We start from the raw sequence: 19968 nt of genomic DNA on the forward strand, positions 1-19968 counted from the left end.
CGTACCGAACCGAAAGCACTGTATCGAACGGTTCAATATCGATACGAGTATCGTTGCACCCCTAATGAATAAATATATATATATAATGATGCAGTATCTAGATAGATAGATAGATAGATAGATAGATAGATAGATAGATAGATAAAGATGTGATGCTGAGTATGTGTACAGTAACAGCAGAGTGTAGTAACTCTCTACAGGGTGGGCCATTTATATGGATACACCGTAATAAAATGGGAATGGTTGGTGATATTAAAGTCCTGTTTGTTGCACATTAGCATATGTGAGGGGCAAACTCCTCAAGATGGGTGGTGACCATGGTGGCCATTTAGAAGTCGGCCATCTTGGATACAACTTTTGGTTTTTTCAATAGGAAGAGGGCCATGTGACACATCAAACTTATTGGTAATGTCACAAGAAAAACAATGGTGTGCTTGGTTTCAATGTAACTTTATTCTTTCATGAATTATTTACAATTCTCTCTTTGTTCACAGCCATTGACATGTCGAAGAGGTTAACATGTGAGGAGTAGAGATGGACCGATCCGATATTACGTATCGGTCCGATACTGACCTAAATTACTGGATCGGATATCGGAGAAAAATAAAAAATGTAATCCGATCCATTAAATATCACGAAAGCACCTCACAAAACTTGCAACAGGCCGTAACTCGCCTCAGAACGTTAGCACGTCGGAGCAGTATGCATCACGTGATAGAGCGGCTGTGGCATGCAGGACCTGTCGGTGGTCTGGATAGCATTTGGAGCTTCGCTAGCAACCCAGCATTTCATCTCCGACAAAGTTATCCCCGAGAGAAGTAAAGCAAGTGTGTAAGTCCATCTCTGAATGTTTGTAAAGCATTCCTGCGTTAAGCTTAACAAGCAACTGCCTCTTCTTGCTGCTACTTCAATCATGAAACTGCTTAACGATCAGCTGATCGGCTTTTCTGTCGCGAGTCCGTGTCTCTAGTTTGCTTTTGGCCCACTTTGCACCAGAAAGAGGAAACCAGCGGCTGAACAACAGCAGCACGTTTAAGCTTGATCAGCTGTTGTTAGAATGTATTTAATATTACTTTCTACTCCAGGATCTTTTTCTACAGCTGACACTGGTAACTGTGCAGGGGCGGATCTAGAAAAGTTTAGCCAGGGGGGCCGATAGGGCATTAACAGGGAAAAGGGGCACAAAGACATACTTTTCTTTCTTATTCTCATTTAAAATGTCTAGCTTTTAATAAATAATTATCTGACACCCAAAGTTTTAATTTGATGTAAAATGAATAGAAGTCAATTACTGTATATAGTGACTATTAAGTCTAATATATATACCCTAGTAAGCTATAGTACTTTTTCCTTTGGGAAGGTACCATCTGTGCAGTCTGCAATTTTGTTGAAGAAAGATGTTCTATTTAATATTTCTTGAAAAATAATTGATTTCTGTGCATTTTTTTTCACACTGCATCAAATTAAGGTTGATTACGTCGATTAAGCATCATGAGGTGGAGCGTGAGGGGTGGTTCCCTATTTTTTATTTATTTATTTTTGTTGTTGCTGGGAGTTGGAACCCTATTAGTTAGGTTGCTTAATATTTATGCTAAGTACTCTTTAAAATACCAGAATAGGGAGGATGGTGCAGGTTTAAGTTTATTAGATTGATCAGTATTGCTGAACTATGAAATTTTTTTTTTGCATACAGGTATAACAGAATAGCTTTAGTGTAGTTGTTGTTTTAAACTTGAGTATGAACTTATACAAAATGCAGCAAGATATTTAAAAAACAGTTTTGTTGATTAAAAAACACTATATCGGATTCATATCGGTATCGGCAGATATCCAAATTTATGATATCGGTATCGGACATAAAAAAGTGGTATTGTGCCATCTCTAGTGAGGAGCGGATCGAAATTGTGTTGATATCTGGTGAACGCAGTAACCGGGTCATTGCAGCAGATTTCAATGCAAGACACCCTACGAGACCACCCATCTCCCATGCTACAGTTAGCAAACTGCTTGCTAAGTTTCGTGAAACTGGTTCAGTGTTGGATTTGCCAAAATGTGGACGCAAGAAAGCTGTGACTAATGAAGAAACATCAGTGGCTGTCCTAGCTTCATTCAGCAAGAGCCCACAGCGTAGCACTGGCTGCATGTCACTGGAGAGTGGCGTTAGTCAAACATCCCTTCGGCAGATATTAGCTACTCACAAATGGCACCCTTACAAACTCCAGCTACTGCAGCATCTCAACGAGGATGACCCAGATCGGCCACAGAATTTGCAGAATGGGCAAAACAAAAACTGGAACAGGACCCTCAGTTCACGCAGAAGATTTTGTTCAGTGATGAGGCAAACTTTTATGTGAATGGTGAAGTTAACAAACAAAACCACCGCTATTGGTCTGACACTAACCCACATTGGATGGATCCCTCCAAGACTGTTGGAACAACAAAAGTGATGGTTTGGTGTGGTATATGGGGAACAACAATAGTGGGTCCATTCTTCATCAATGGAAACCTCAAGGCCACTGGATATTTGAAATTGTTACATGATGATGTGTTTCTCTCTTTATGCACTGAAGCTGGCACGTTCCCTGAGTTTTTCCAGCAAGATGGTGCACCACCACATTATGGGTGCCAGGTCCGAGCATTCCTAGATGAACAGTTTCCTGGAAAGTGGATTGGTCGTCGTGGGCCAGTTGAATGGCCCCCAAGGTCTCCCGATCTGACCCTCTTAGACTTTTATCTTTGGGGTCATCTGAAGGCAATTGTCTATGGTGTGAAGATACGAGATGTGCAGCACCTGAAACTACAGATACTGGATGCCTGTGCTGCCATTTCTCCTGCGGTGTTGCTATCAGTGTGTGAAGAGTGGGAGAAGAGGGTTGCACTGACAATCCAACACAATGGGCAGCACATTGAACACATTTTACAAGTGGTCAGAAACTTGTAAATAACTCATGAAAGAATAAAGTTACGTTGAAACCAAGCACACCATTGTTTTTCTTGTGACATTACCAATAAGTTTGATGTGTCACATGGCCCTCTTCCTATTGAAAAAACCAAAAGTTGTATCCAAGATGGCCGACTTCTACATGGCCACCATGGTCAACACCCATCTTGAGGAGTTTGCCCCCACACATATACTAATGTGCCACAAACAGGACTTTAATATCACCAACCATTCCCATTTTATTACGGTGTATTCATATAAATGGCCCACCCTGTAGAATAACCTAGAATGGGTATATAGCACAGATACTGGTCATGATTTATGAGTGTGATGGCAGTGGGGGAACAAACTGTCTCTAGTTGTTGTGGTATGAGAGGTTTTCTAGTACCTGCCAGGTGGAGGGGAGGAGTTTAAAATCGGATGCTAAGCATCTCTGATGACTTTCGCTCCCCACTGGTTCTTGAGCAGTAAGATTTAGCCACTTGAAGCAGACAGCTGGCCTCTGACATGATTTTGCGAGATCCTTGGCTACAATCAGTTCCTGCCAGTGATGAAGTATAGTGTTTCAACCAGTGAAAGTAATCCAAAAGAAGTTAATTCATTAACAGCATATGCATTTTAAATTTGCCGAGGTCTTTTGTAATTATCATAGAATATTATTGTTAAAAATTTAATATATATTTGTTTAAGGCAAATATGTATTAAGTCTAAAGTATAAGTATACCTAAGTATAAAAATAAAATCAAAGGTGACAGCCACCCCAAATACTCTGTGTCTCATTTTGAACCTGGGCCAATAGACTCTTTTAAGTTAGATCTTTTTATAGTAAAAACGTAGATGGGAGAAAACATTTTACAGCTCATCAGAAGTTTTAGTTATTGGTACTAGAAGCTGTCAGCACATGTATATTTACTAGCAATGAATACCTCCAAATCCAATATTTAGGTGTCATGTTTGACATGATTCTTAGTTTTGAGCTGCAAATCAGAAGTGCAACCTTTTGTTTTGGTTATTTACTGTACCAGGAGTTACAGAAATCCCTGGATTGCTGTTTGTCTCATAAGGCTGTAATAAAATATTTAGTTAAGGGTACACTCAATTTTTTCTAGGCCATTTTCACAATTTTCACTTTAAAAAGCATTGCCTGATTATATCTTTTAAGCTTATATTACTTCAACAAAAAACTCTCAGATTTACTTTGCTGAATGAAAAACACGAGCTTTTGTCATAATATTGCAGAGCTAACCGACTTTCTTATCTCAGTGCTTTCTGACTTTCCAACCATATCTGCAGCATAGTAATTCCTTAACAGAGCTGCTCAGATGTGCTGGTGTGCCCACTCAGACCAGTTGAGCGTTTTCGGGATCTTCGGCCAGATGAGCTAGCAGATTTGTTCTCCACCGCTCAGAGAGTCGCCAACTTGGTGGAGAAACACTTCAATGCCACCTCAATCACCATCGCCATTCAGGTAAACCACACACTCGGTAATATTTTTTAACAGTCACTGTCACAGTCGGGGAGAAACTGACTTTGTGGAGTGACCTGGTGGACCCAGGTGCAGACAAGCAAAAACCCAACTTGATCTTAACAAAGGGCGAGCTGGACGTGAACATAGAAACCTAACATGGGAAACCTGAAACATGAAGACTTGAAGAAGCATCATTTCATAGACCTGGAATCATGGCATGACAAAGTAGGATGGACAGATGAGAAATGAATGAAAACTGACAGACTAAATACACACAGGAGGTGAATGATCACAAGGACTCCACAGGGGACAGGAATGCCACAGGCATCATAACAGGACGCAGACATGAAAACACCATAAACTCAAAATGCTGGGTGATATGACCCAGAACCATGACGGTACTTGAAAAGTAGGGTAATAATAAAAATAGGGTGATAAAAAAATAGGATAATAATGCAGTAATGCCACCCTCCCGAGAGCCAGAGGTAGACTGGGTAAGACCCAGGAGACCCCAGCCGTCCACGGCACCCAAGAGAGCTGAAGATCCGAGGGGAGCAAGCATCTCTTGAGCTTTGCCATGAGCAGTTGCTCAAAAAATTTCATAACTATGGGCACGAGTTCAACAGGGTGACAGTTGTTCAGGTATGTTGGTGGTGAGTGTTTCGGCCCTGGCACAATGGAGATGGTCTTGAAGCACATTTAGGAGAGAGAGAGGGGGGAAAAACCTATGTAGCTCATTTTTTTACTGTAAGGTGATGGGAAATAATGATCAGTGTGGTCACATAATTGTGTAGATACTGACTGTATCTTTTTTTCTACAAACCCAAATCTGAGAAAGTTGAAAAGTTGTGTAACATGTAAAAACGAAAAGTCAGATTCAATGATCAGATCAACCATATTTGTTCACAATATAGCCTTGAAAACATATCAAATGTTAATCTGAAAAAAGGTCTTTTCTTAGATCTTTTTGCGCAAGGGACCAAAAGTAAAGAAAAAAAGGTGGCGATTTAGCAATAGTACATGTGAGAGGATTGGTCTTTTCATGCGTGGGCCCATAAACTGGTAACTCAGTATTTATTTCACTTTCCTTCATTTTGGAAGAGAATCGAGGCGCAAAAAATAGTCACTCACCTCCAGCGAGTATTATGCTGCAGCGGACAGTAAAGGGACAACAAACATACTGTGTCTTGTACTGCTGCATCTGTAACAAACCACACTCACACTCTGACTAGAGCCACAAAATAGGTTTTAATAATATTTCCTAGCATGGGAAATCTGAGTGACCCAACTGACTATTGCCAGGGCAATTTTTCCACTGCAGGTAAGCTCAGTGGAAAAATCACATACAAAATACATAAATGCAATTAGATAAAAAATCACATTTAACATAATTTGACAATCTCTACAAGATAAATGGAGAATTTACCTGCTGTATTTTTACATTATAGCTGTTGGATCGAGTGTTAATGACTGTTCTGCAAATCCATCTGTTCCAAAAGGTTTTGAGTAATGGTTTGAAGTGGAGATTTTGAGTTGGCTGTAATTCTTAAACAGATACTGCTATATCTTTGTTAAAACCCATCAATTAACGTTGGTTGTATGCACTTTAGTCTAAATATGGAACATTTAAAAAACTAAATCCCATTGAATAAATATAGCCAAAAAGTTGCCTATGAAGACAAATATCTCAGGATAAAGACGGCTTTGACACAAACCAAGGGGGTTGTTTTAGGGGAGGTGAGATGTTATTACCTCATCTTAAATTAAATTCTTTCTTTAAAATATTAATGCAAGTATATCTAAATTCTCATCTCTGGACTAATTACCCCTTTCTTTTCCCACCAGGATGGCCCTGAAGCCGGACAAACTGTGAAGGTGAGAACTTAATAATTTATGACCTTGAAATATGTCATGAACCCTCTGCAATAGTTATGCACTATTAAATAATCATCATAATTAACTTGTAGAGCTAAACTCCTGGAGATGGCGAATTATTCAGTTATCTTTTCTAAAAGGTGTAATTTTTAGTTTGGTTGAAGGCTACATGAAATAATTCATGTCACTTGCTTGGGAGCCTTTGGGAAAGTTCACAGGTTAAAGGAGGGGAGAGAATCATCCTCTTGTAAAATAATCCACTGTACTGTTGTGCTATTTTTTACTATATTAAAAAATGTATGATGCATTTGAACCTTATGAATAATAAATAAAATATCAGTGTATGAGATCCAGCATATGTGTTGCTCATATTACAGTTTGAAATGCACATCATAAGTGGAGAAGTTTTTGGCAACAAATGAGTAAAAGGTTTAGATGATGTGCTTGTATGCTGTATGAGGCAAGAAGGAAACATTTGATCTTTATACAACCGTTGGGTCGCATAGCCGGTAATAAATAAGACTCATTCCCAGTGGGTGATAGGCTCTGCCAGGGCTGCCATTTGTCACCGATTCTGTTCAGAATTTTTATTGACATAATTTCTAGGCGTAGCCAAGTGACGGAAGGCATTCACTTAGTGGGTCTCAGAATCTCATCTCTGCTTTTCCCGGATGATGTTGTTCTGTTGGGTTCATCAGGTGATGGCCTCAAGCTCACACTGGAATGGTTTGCAGCCGAGTGTGAAGGGCACAGGAACAACCTCACAAGGTTCATAGATGGGTATACTAGTGGTGTGCGGATTGATATAGAAATATCGATTCTTCTGATACCAGTAGTTTAAGTTCTAGAATCGCTTCTCGTATTAAAATATCAATATTTTAGTACTTTGGGGTAAATTTGTAGTTTTTCATTAACAGGAACACAGTGGAAAGAAACTATATCATTCGGATCGTCTAAATTGGAAGGAACCACTTCCTCTTATGCCGTTCATAGTCATATGCGAAATACGGCTGTATAAATGTGTGGCAGCCCCTGGCGTGCGCACTCACAATGGCTGAGTGTAAACAGAGTCATGTGTGGGCATATTTTACTTCCACAAACAGCCAAGACGCGGTTTGCGATACATGTGGCAAGAAAGTGAGGTGTTGTAGCAACACCACTAACCTCGTCAAACACCTCAGAGTAAATCATATCACAGAATATGACGAGCTTATGTTGAGCCGAACTGAAGAGGAGGAGAGGGACAGGTGCTGCTAGGGCGAGACAGACATCTCTCACGGAGTCCTTTAGTGCTGCAGGCAGGCAACGTGTTCAAATAGCACAACTTCAGGTTTTATTTATTTCTATATGATTTTTCTGCATTTTTAAGCAATAAGAACAAGTAGTGTGATGTCCTGTAATCATTATGAAGCTATATTATAATAATATTACAATTACATATTGCATTATGAAATAAAATTCAATATTGGATCGGAAAGGAAATCAGTGGTATCACAAATCATTAGGGTCTACCACACCAGGCAAGAGCCCAGGTGCAGAGTGTGTAAAGATGGCCCTGAGACAATCAAGCACATAACAGCAGGGTGCAAGATGCTAGCACTTTGGGCAGTGACCTCTAAACTGGGCAGGTGGCTCCTGCAGATCCCAGGAGTGATATCTGAGATCTCCCAGAAGAGTGCTTTAAACACCTTGCTTTGTGATATATAAATAAAATTTAATTTAATTGCTCAGTAAATACGTGAGGCAGCGAGAAACCCAAGAAACAAGGGGATCAAGAAGAGGAACAATCATGGAACAACAGGCCCCTACATGGCATGAACCACCAGTAGACAGAAAAAGTGGCTGATATTGAAAAATCCTACCTGTGATGGACTGAGTTGAAAAACAGGAGTCCCAGGAATTATTAGAAAAATATGGTTTTCATTTATTTAACCCCCAAAAATTAGATTTACAAAAGTAATAAATGTTGAGCTCATGAAAGAGGTCAAAGAAACAAAACTGAACTCAGGCAAAGACTGCAAACTTAACAAACCAAATGACTGCCCAAACAAACATAATTGACCTAAACATGACGCACAGGGGTATATATAATAGCTGATCAGACCATTGTGACACATGAGGGGCAACAAACAAACACAATCATAAATCACAACACAATGCAGTACAATCTAGTTTGTTAATAAACTAAACACTAAAGAAGAAAATCAAAACCACTAAACCCTAAACTCAAATATTTAATTAAATAGAAATACTTTGTGTGTTTTCTTTAATTTAAAAACATTCTCCCCTTCAGTAGGAAGTGGTGGTGTGGTCCAATTATCCCTCTTTGCATTTAGCGGTTTCAAACCTTGGCTACCATCTTTTGTCCAGCAACTCCCATGGATGACGGCAGGTAAGAAATAAAAAGACAAAGGTTAGTCAAAAATCAAAGTGAAAAAAATGAAGTGGTATGAACACATAAGTAAACTAAATGTGCGCGCTTAACAATAGAACAAATGTATCCAAACCAATCAATAAAGTTATTGAAAACTAAAGTGTATTACTATGTTCAAATGAAGAAATGAAAATACAAGAGTTACTGACTTTAGAGTGTGGCCATGGGTTTGGCCATCACACTACCAATGGCTTGACCAAGCTGGACTGGAAGACAGCACAGAGGAACAAGCTAGAAACACATCACAGGAACAAGTTGCAAGTATGATAGAGGCTTGGGTCTGGCATGCTAGGTAAGACCCCAGGTACAGGCCAGACTCAGACAGTCTAGCACATAACGGCAGCATGTGAGATACCAGCAGGCAGGGCATACATGGCACACTATAACCAAGTGCCTGGCATAGTTTACAGAAGTATCTGTGATATGTATGGCTTGGAAGTCCTGTGGTCAAAATGTGATACGCCCCCTCGAGAATGACCGAGCTAAGATCCTGTGGGACTTCCAGATACAAACGGACAAAATGGTGATGGCTAACCAACCGGACATAGTGGTGGTAAACAAACAGAAGAAGACGGCCGTAGTGATCGATGTAGCAGTTCCCAATGACAGCAACATCAGGAAGAAGGAACACGAGTAGCTGGAGAAATACCAAGGGCTCAGAGAAGAGCTCAAGAGGATGTGGAGGGTGAAGGTGACGGTGGTCCCCGTGGTAATCGGAGCACTAGGTGCGGTGACTCCCAAGCTAGGCGAGTGGCTCCAGCAGATCCCGGGAACAACATCGGAGATCTCTGTCCAGAAGAGCACAGTCCTGGGAACAGTGAAGATACTGCGCAGGACCCTCAAGCTCCCAGGCCTCTGGTAGAGGACCCGAGCTTGAAGGATTGACCGCCCACAGGGGCGTGCTGGGTGTTTTATTTATATATATATATATATATATATATATATATATATATATATATATATATATATATATATATATACAGTGGGGCAAAAAAGTATTTAGTCAGCCACCGATTGTGCAAGTTCCCCCACTTAAAATGATGACAGAGGTCAGTAATTTGCACCAGAGGTACACTTCAACTGTGAGAGACAGAATGTGAAAAAAAAATCCATGAATCCACATGGTAGGATTTGTAAAGAATTTATTCGTAAATCAGGGTGGAAAATAAGTATTTGGTCACCTCAAACAAGGAAAATCTCTGGCTCTCACAGACCTGTAACGTCTTCTGTAAGAAGCTTTTCTGTCCCCCACTCGTTACCTGTATGAATGGCACCTGTTTGAACTCATCATCTGTATAAAAGACACCTGTCCACAGCCTCAAACAGTCAGACTCCAAACTCCGCCATGGCCAAGACCAAAGAGCTTTCGAAGGACACCAGGAAAAGTATTGTAGACCTGCACCAGACTGGGAAGAGTGAATCTACAATAGGCAAGCAGCTTGGTGTGAAAAAATCAACTGTGGGAGCAATCATCAGAAAATGGAAGACATACAAAACCACTGATAATCTCCCTCGATCTGGGGCTCCACGCAAGATCTCATCCCGTGGGGTCAAAATGATCATGAGAACGGTGAGCAAAGATCCCAGAACCACACGGGGGGACCTGGTGAATGACCTGCAGAGAGCTGGGACCAAAGTAACAAAGGTCACCATCAGTAACACACTACAACGGCAGGGAATCAAATCCCGCAGTGCCAGACGTGTTCCGCTGCTGAAGCCAGTGCATGTCCAGGCCCGTCTGAAGTTTGCCAGAGAGCACATGGATGATACAGCAGAGGATTGGAAGAATGTCATGTGGTCAGATGAAACCAAAGTAGAACTTTTTGGTATAAACTCAACTCGTCGTGTTTGGAGGAAGAAGAATACTGAGTTGCATCCCAAGAACACCATACCTACTGTGAAGCATGGGGGTGGAAACATCATGCTATGGGGCTGTTTTTCTGCCAAGGGGACAGGACGACTGATCCGTGTTAAGGACAGAATGAATCGTGAGATTTTGAGCCAAAACCTCCTTCCATCAGTGAGAACTTTGAAGATGAAACGAGGCTGGGTCTTCCAACATGATCCAAAACACACCGCCCGGGCAACAAAGGAGTGGCTCCGTAAGAAGCATTTGAAAGTCCTGGAGTGGCCTAGCCAGTCTCCAGACCTCAACCCCATAGAAAATCTGTGGCGGGAGTTGAAAGTCCGTGTTGCTCGGCGACAGCCCCAAAACATCACTGCTCTCGAGAAGATCTGCATGGAGGAATGGGCCAAAATACCAGCTACTGTGTGTGCAAACCTGGTAAAGACCTATAGTAAACGTTTGACATCTGTTATTGCCAACAAAGGTTATGTTACAAAGTATTGAGTTGTATTTTTGTTATTGACCAAATACTTATTTTCCACCCTGATTTACCAATAAATTCTTTACAAATCCTACCATGTGGATTCATGGATTTTTTTTTCACATTCTGTCTCTCACAGTTGAAGTGTACCTCTGGTGCAAATTACTGACCTCTGTCATCATTTTAGGTGGGGGAACTTGCACAATCGGTGGCTGACTAAATACTTTTTTGCCCCACTGTATATAAAAGCACCCGGCACGCCCCTGCGGGCGGTTTATCCTTCAAGAAACTAAATCCTTGAATAAACTAATTAGATCCACTCCATCATCTTCATCCTCAAAGTCATCTTCTCCAAAATGCAGAAAGGACGCGCTGTGTCGACTTTTGTCATGTCGGTAAAGGCACTCGCTTTTGAAGGGGCAGCATTGGTATTGAGAGTAGTAGGGTAAACTGGGAGCTTGAGGGTCCTGCGCAGTATCTTAGCTGTTCCCAGGACTGCGCTCTTCTGGACAGAGATCTCCGATGTTGTTCCCGGGATCTGCTGGAGCCACTCGCCTATCTTGGGAGTCACCGCACCTAGTGCTCCGATTACCACGGGGACCACTGTTACCTTCACCCTCCACATCCTCTCGAGCTCTTCTCTGAGCCCTTGGTATTTCTCCAGCTTCTCGTGTTCCTTCTTCCTGATATTGCTGACATTGGGAACCGCTACATCGATCACTAAGGCCGTCTTCTTCTGTTTGTCTACCACCTCTATGTCCGGTTGGTTAGCCACCACCATTTTGTCCGTCTGTATCTGGAAGTCCCACAGGATCTTAGCTCGGTCATTCTCCACCACCCTTGGGGGCATCTCCCATTTTTACCACAGGACTTCCAGGTTATACTCGGCACAGATGTTCCTGTACACTATGCCGGCCACTTGGTTATGGCGTTCCATGTATGCCTTGCCTGCTAGCATCTTGCACCCTGCTGTTATGTGCTGGATTGTCTCTGGGGCATCTTTACACAGCCTGCACCTGGGGTCTTGCCTCATGTGATAGGCCCCAGCCTCTATGGATCTTGTACTCAGAGCTTGTTCTTGTGCTGCCATGATTAGTGCCTCTGTGCTGTCTTTCAGTCCAGCTTTGTCCAGCCATTGGTAGGATTTCTGGATATTAGCCACCTCTATCTGCCAGTGGTACATACCGTGCAGGGGCCTGTCCTTCCATGATGGTTCCTCGCCTTCCTCCACTTTCTTGGGATTCTGCTGCCTGAGGTATTCACTGAGCACTCGGTCAGTTGGGGCCATCTTCCCAATGTATTCTTGGATGTTCGTTGTCTCATCCTGGACTGTGGTGCTGACACTCACCAGTCCCCGGCCCCCTTCCTTCCGCTCAGCGTACAGCCTCAGGGTGCTGGACTTGGGGTGAAACCCTCCATGCATGGTAAGGAGCTTTCTTGTCTTTATGTCAGTGGCTCCTATCTCCTCCTTTGGCCAGCCTATTACCCCAGCAGGGTACCTGATCACGGGCAGGGCGTAGGTGTTGATAGCCCGGATCTTGTTCTTACCGTTCAGCTGACTCCTCGGGACTTGCCTGACCCTCTGCAGGTACTTGGTGGTTGCAGCTTTTCTAGCGGCCTCTTCATGGTTCCCATTCGCCTGCGGGATCCCCAGGTACTTGTAACTGTCCTCTATGTCTGCAATGTTGCCTTCTGGTAGTTCAATCCCCTCAGTTCTGACTACCTTCCCTCTCTTTGTTACCATTTGACTACACTTCTCCAGTCCGAACGACATTCCAATGTCATTGCTGTATTGCCTGGTAGTGTAGATCAGTGAATCGATGTCTCGTTCACTCTTGGCATACAGCTTGATGCCATCCATGTACAGGAGGTGGCTGACAACTGCTCCGTTCCGTAGTCGGTATCCATAGCCAGTCTTGTCAATTATCTCACTGAGGGGGTTCAGGCCTATGCAGAACAGCAGTGGGGACAGAGCATCTCCTTGGTAGATCCCGCACTTGATGGTGACTTGTGCTATGGGCTTGGAGTTGGCCTCTAGTGTTGTACACCACATCCCCATTGAGTTCCTGATGAAGGCTCTTAGGGTCCCATTGATCTTGTACAATTCTAAGCATTCCAGTATCCAGCTGTGGGGCATTGAGTCATAGGCCTTCTTGTAATCAATCCAGGCAGTGCACAGATTGGTCAGTCTGGTCTTTCAGTCTCGGCTGACTGTTCTGTCTACCAGTAGCTGGTGTTTTGCGCCTCTGGTATTCTTGCCAATCCCTTTCTGTGCCCCACTCATGTATTGACCCATGTGCCTGTTCATCTTAGCCGATATGATGCCTGATAGGAGCTTCCATGTAGTACTGAGGCAGGTTATTAGTCGGTAGTTGGATGGGACCGGTCCCTTCTGGGGGTCCTTGATGATCAGGACTCTCCGGCCTTCGGTTAGCCATTCTGGGTGTCTCTGGTCAACTAGCAGCTGATTCATTTGTGCTGCCAGACGCTCGTGGAGTGCAGTCAGCTTCTTCAGCCAGTAGGCGTGAACCATGTCGGGCCCTGGTGCTGTCCAACTCTTCATACTGGAGACCCTTTCTTGGATATCTGCCACTGTGATGGTTACTGGACCCTGTTCAGGGAGGTTGCTATGGTCTGCCCTCAGATCCACTAGCCACTGAGCATTGCTGTTATGGGTTGCGTCCTTCTCCCATATGCTCTTCCAGTATTGCTCCGTCTCCAGCCTTGGTGGTGCTGTTCTCTTATTGTTCCCTTGCCACTGAGAGTACACCTTTGCTGGTTCTGTGGAGAACAGCTGGTTTATTCTCCTGCCTTCTATCTCTCTGGTGTACCTCCTCAAGCGGCTGGCCAAGGCTGTGAGTCTTTGCTTGGCAGTTTCCAAGGCCTCAGGTGTGGATAGTTTGCTGTATTTCTTATGCACCTTCTTTGCCGCACCTTTCTGCAACTCCGTTAGTTGGCTAACCTCCCTCTGTGCTGCTCTCTAGCCTCCTTCTCCATGGAGGGTACTGCCCCTTGTGGCTGTTCAACTTGTAGCCAAGCATCTCACTGATCACTGCGGCCGTATTGTAGATCAGCTTGTTAGTGTCGGTAATCGTGGTTGTAGGTATCGTCCGTAGTGCTGCATTAACATCATCTAGCAGACCTTCTGAGGGTACTTCACGTAATCTTGGTAACCGGCTACGGGGGATCCAGTTTTCTAGCTTGGCCATGATCCTATTTTTCAGGTCAGTCCCTCTGCGCATCATTAATTCCGCCTGTGTGTTCTCAGTCTAGATCAGTCATTCAGTTCATTTCATCATCCATATTCAGTTCATCCAGTCTCGATAATAAAACTTCCTCAATCAGCCTGCAAGTCCTGCATGTGGGTCCTCTTTCCAGTCTCCACACACCCACCATGAGAACATTGTCAGGAAAAACTTTTAAATGATCTTTTTTCTCACCATTTCTTAATGGCATTTAGTTTTACAATGGATTGCACAGCACTGGAAAGGAAAACAACGAAAAAACAATTTCAGTACACTAAATATCTTTCTGAATGTGTTGGAACAAAACTGAAAGAAGCTCTTCTCTTCTTTGTGCAGGGAAGATACCTGGACTCGACTCCCACAGAGGTCGATTATCTCGTTAATAGTGTTACATGCTCACTGCATGCGAAGGAAGCAGGAAATTTTGGAGGTTTATGCCCCGGCATACCCTGGTATAAAGTCATGACGAACCAGAAAAGTCTTAAGCTTGAGAGAAAATAGCTTTGCATTTATTTAAAAGATCTTTCTTTGGTTTGGAAAAAGTTTTACTTGTTTTATTCTGTGAAACGTCACTGACAGAGAAAAGCCCCAGGTTTTTCTTCAGCACTGTGGCCAGGCTGACAAAAAGTAAGAGCTCTGTTTGAGCCAAGCGTCCGTTACCCTTAACTAGTAATGACCTTCTTCACAAATACAATATTAATCATTATAGAAGAAATGATTCATAACCAGCTTAGAGACATATCATTACGTACCACTACTTTCTCCTAATTGACAAAAAGGTTCTTGTACTCTGCACGTAAAATCTTAGTCTAGATGATATTACTTTGGCCTCAAGTGCACTGTTGGACTCATTGTTAACCACAATATGTTCTGTGTGCATATTAAACAAATATGGAGGCTTTCTGCTATTTGCACTGCATTTCTAAAATTAGAAATATCCTGTCTGAGTGATGCTGGAAAAGGATTTTATTCATTTGTATACTTGAAAGAGGACAAGAAAGAAAAATCATATTTCTCCCACACTGGCTTCTCTTCATTGCCCCCCTGATAAATCCAGAACTGACTTTAAAATCCTTCACCTGACACACAAGTGTAACAATGGTGGTGCAATACTAGACCTGTTAGTGCTACTTCTTGCCTTCTTTGTATGTAGTACGGCAGTATAGTTACCTTTAACCACAGTACGAGGACAGAAGGGAAATATGGACCAGATCAGACAGGTTCTAGATTCGTAGGAGCCAAGGGTGTATGACAACAGAGGACTTGTACACAGTAGGTGTAGAAAACACAATTGCATTTATTAGCAATTATTAAAGTTGTGCACATTTAACAAAAGTAGAGCGCTCTTCTTGAAGACAAAATAAAATAAAATAAACCCCACAAATGGTCGACCTAAGGATAGATTGTCTTTGTGTCTTTTTTAAAGTCAATTTCAGTCTTTCAATGTTCAATAGTCACTCAGTGTGTGTGTAACCAGTCGGGTTACAATCTACCAGTTCATCCGGCTCTTTGGGCTGGGCTCGCCATCCAGTACTGGAAAAGGGATCCTCGATTCTTCTCAGGTCCTCAAAACCAATCCAATCCAAATAAGCAAAGGGAAAAAACCTGACCTGGGGACCAGGCCAGAACACAGTAGTTCAGCATTTAAGCTATCATGCCTGTAACTTATTATTACTACTGGTTGCTTGTAGTGCTTCTAAATTTCTTTCAAAATATTCTATGTTGTACAACAAATTATTCTCATTTCAAAGGGAAAAGTGCATAGGAAACACACATTTAAAATAATACAAAATAGCTCAGCAGTGCATTAAAAATACACATTGGCTTGAGACTTATCAAGTTTCAGCTAAGTAAAGTGCAGGTGAAGGAACTTAATTTCACATTGCTAATACTTAATTGTGCAGAACTATAATTAGCACCATGAGAAAAGGGAACATGTGCTAACATAACAACATCGCACAAAACCATGCATTATACATCAATACCACAGTAATGTGACATAAACCTTTAAAGAACATCTCGTATAAAGTGCAGCAGACTCAGTGCTAATTGCTTTAGCCTCAGAAGAGGCACTTTCATTGCAAAATGGCTAACGGAAGTTAGCATCAGAGCTAGCGGCAGGTAGCATGCTATGCTAGCGCACGTGTACTGCCTGGGACTTACCATGCGAAGCAACAAATGCTACACGGGGCTTCACAGTGCTCACGTTGGCTCACGGCCTCTGGAATACAGTATCACTCTTATTATTCTCGCCGAAAAAAGGACTTTCTCTATCCAGCTAGCTTCTTCGCCACACGGGTAAACTGATCTTTCACCGTCTGTGTCTCTGGCGTATCTGACTGGCACACGAAGGCACACACAGGTGTCTGAGCAGCGCACAGTCTGGGGGAGGGTCAGACCGGCCAATGATTGGTCGCTCAGTGGATCTGACAAACACACTCTACAGGACTAAGTCCTGCCCCCACACCATTTATACATTACATATACATATGTACATATTAAACTTATATTTACATGCTTTTTATCAGTATTTATTATAATTAACTTTGTTTTTATCAATATTTATTCCCATTGTGAGAGTATGAATATTTATACTTTTAATCCTGTTTTTAACACTGGGTTACACAAGGTCTTGAATTATGAGGCCCAATCTTATCTTAAAGATCTCATAGTACCACATTATCCTTATCACTTTATTCTTAGGCTTTGTTTGATTTATTTGTGGGGTAGCATTTCTAGGATGCAGAGCCTTCAGCTTTCAGACCCTGTGGAACGAGCTTTTAGTTTGGATTTCAGAGACACACACCTTCTGTATTTTAAAGGCAAATGTATTTATCCCGTAATTGGGGAAATTCTACTTCTAAAGTAAACACAGCCAACAAACAAAATAATAGTTTAATTAATGAAGTAAAAACATTTACTACAGATTATGACATCAGTGTAGATTAATATGGCAAAATTACTCAAAACCAAGAAATAAAGATATGTAAAAGCAATGGTTCTGAATTTCAAAGGACCCAGAACACTGCTGCTAAAACATAGTTTTATATTGGAGTGGTCTGAATTTGTCTTTTTATTTCTTTGTAAATTGTAGATAAAATGCATAATTACTAGTTACCTACTGTAAAGTGATATACTCAGTTGTATAGGTATATAGTACAATTGTATATTAGCAAAAACTGTTAGCTATCTGTTGCTCCTGGGTCCTAGAATAAAGTCAGGTCAATTCTTAAAAACATAAAAATAAAAAATCCCTGCTTGGTGAAATGCACCCTTCCCTCCGGTGATTTGTGCCATGCCAGTAACATTCTGATGGCTTCTCCAGCATACTGTGAAACTCTGTCATAGTGCTCCCAGGAAAAAGTAAGATTTTCTCCAGATCAACCACAATATCTAAACCTTGTTTGTATGTTTACAGCATGTCCACGTCCACGTGCTGCCCAGGAAGGCTGGGGATTTCAAGCACAATGACAGCATCTACGATGAGGTAAGATGGACAACTTTGGGCCATCCCTATTAGTCCATTTAAAAATTATTTTAGATTTCATTTTAAATAAAAAAAGGATTTTTTTCACTGTCAGTCACTGTGTACAGGACACAAAAACATCTGAGTCAGTGTGGGCTTATACTTTGGTAAGCTATGTGAAAAATGTTAAGAAATAGTTGAGGGTACCAGGACTTGCATGGCTTTTGTAAAAAAATATGATCTGGGTACTTGATCACTGATGAGATGTCTGTGACACAAGACAGCCTATTTCCCCATTCTCTCCTGCTGACCAGTAAGAACATAACTAAATGAAAACAGCACTATGGTGGCTGCTGACTTATCTTCTAGTTCTGCACAACTGGCATTGTTCTCCCAAGCTCATGCTTCAGTGTGTCACCACAGCAGTATGAAAGGACAATTCACTGCTAATGAACTGAGTCACATGTGGCTGCTAATAATGTTAATTAAACATCTGAGTTTGAACAAATATCAGTGAGCTATCTATCCTCAGGAGCCAGAATCCCCAAACCAATGAACTATAGCACTTCACTATGAAAATAATGAACGTGACTTTCAGACTATTTTAAATTTCACTGTGATATTTTGAATTTGTAACAAGAGAATCTGTGGCAAATGAATATCAATGACTGGGGACTATGATATGAATATTCTAATAACCACGTCTAATAAAAAAGAGCTCTCTATACTTCCTGCTCCTGCCTAAGGGGAGAAATGAGACGTGCATCTCCACAGTGGAGTCCCAGCAGCAAAATAGAAATAGGTTTGTTTTTAATTTGCATGTGATCATAAGGTTTATTGTAAGAGCAGTCCCATTTGTATTTTCCATATCACATCCAGCAAATGAGACATAGTCTGAAGATGTTTGTAGGAGCGTAAATGCATAGACAGATTTGTCTTAATTTCATGTCCAATATTTTGCATGATGAATGTAATGGGTTGATACTTGGTTAGATTGGTCAGATTTCATGGCTCATTCGTTTGAGTAATATTTAATAGTAACATGCAAATGATTTATATTTTTTGGCACTGTAAGGTGGGGTGCTCATTTAGTATAATTAATTTATGTGTTTGTAAGGTAATTGTTGTTATTTATTTTTTATCATGTGTGTGTTTATTATTGCATTTCTATAAGGTGCAATTTGAACATGTACCAAGAAAAAAAAAGAAAAGGAAAAAAGACAGGAGATGCACGTATGTGTGTGGAGCCAACCCCTTTTTTGACCTCTTTGTCTCTCTTCATTCTTAAAAATGTTGGCAAATTTGGAGGCTAAAATGAAATCTGATGTTGAACACAAACAAATAGAGCCATGTCTGTGAAGGTTCTCAGTCATCCAGGTCATCGTAGTCAAAGGAGCTTGCAAAGAAAAGCGTCTGGACTTCTTTAAGTTGCTTGAAGACGTTTCACCTCTCATCGGAGAAGCTTCTTCAGTTCTAAGGTCAAATGGTGGAGAGTCCCAGATATAAACCTAGTGGGAGTGACGCCCCACAGAGGGACAAAAGGACCCCCTGATGATCCTCTAATCGCCTGAGCCAAGGTGTGAAACTGGGCGTGGGTCCCAATCAGCCAGAGTTTCGGGTGAGTTCATTGTGAAACCTGGCCCCACCTTATCATGCGAATTCCTGAGGTCAGATGGCCCAGGATATGAGTGGGCGTTAAGGCGTCTGGGAAGGGATCTCAAGGAAGGAATCCTTCACTGCGCACATTAACGCTGTGGATAAAAACATCAAGTTCACGAGGGAAGACACAAAGGACAACTGTTTGCCTTTCCTGGACTGCGCGGTGCACATTGAAGAGAACGGCAAATTCAACATTGAAGTTTACCGGAAGCCCACACACACGGACCAGTACCTCCTGTTTGACTCCCATCACCCTTTGGAACACAAACCTGGAGTAATTAGGACCCTACACCACCGGGCAGAACATGTTCCCTCTAAGCCTGAAGGGAAAAAGAAGGAACACACACATGTAAAGGAAGCACTCAAAACATGCGGCTATCCTAAATGGGCGTTCTTAAAGTCAGCAAAGAAAGGAAGACCAGACACCAGCGAGGGAGGATAAGAAGGACAGACGCAACAACATTGTCATCCCCTATGTAGACGGTGTATCAGAAAAACTCAGGAGAGTTTTCTCCAAGCATGACATCCCAGTGCATTTCAGACCCAGCAACAC

The 19968-nt window shown here is 42.0% G+C and overlaps 1 protein-coding gene and 1 long non-coding RNA gene across 4 annotated transcripts in view; one reads left to right on the plus strand and one right to left on the minus strand.

Annotated features, from left to right (window-relative positions):
- Nucleotides 1-19968, plus strand: part of fhit (fragile histidine triad diadenosine triphosphatase) — a 146871-nt gene that overhangs the window by 125017 nt on the left and 1886 nt on the right. For all 3 annotated transcript variants that reach the window (XM_080301452.1, XM_080301451.1, XM_026169196.2), the window contains 3 exons: nt 4264-4409; nt 6255-6284; nt 17709-17777. In XM_080301452.1, the coding sequence (XP_080157578.1) occupies nt 4264-4409; nt 6255-6284; nt 17709-17777 (245 nt within the window). The remainder of the gene's footprint in view (nt 1-4263; nt 4410-6254; nt 6285-17708; nt 17778-19968) is intronic.
- Nucleotides 15568-16746, minus strand: LOC145428759 (uncharacterized). Its single transcript, XR_013909075.1, has 2 exons — nt 16454-16746; nt 15568-15900 (listed from the first exon to the last, which is right to left on the minus strand). It is a non-coding gene; the product is annotated as an uncharacterized LOC145428759 (long non-coding RNA).

This window comes from Astatotilapia calliptera, chromosome 5 (assembly GCF_964374335.1).
Source record: "Astatotilapia calliptera chromosome 5, fAstCal68.1, whole genome shotgun sequence".
Lineage (NCBI taxonomy): Eukaryota > Metazoa > Chordata > Actinopteri > Cichliformes > Cichlidae > Astatotilapia > Astatotilapia calliptera.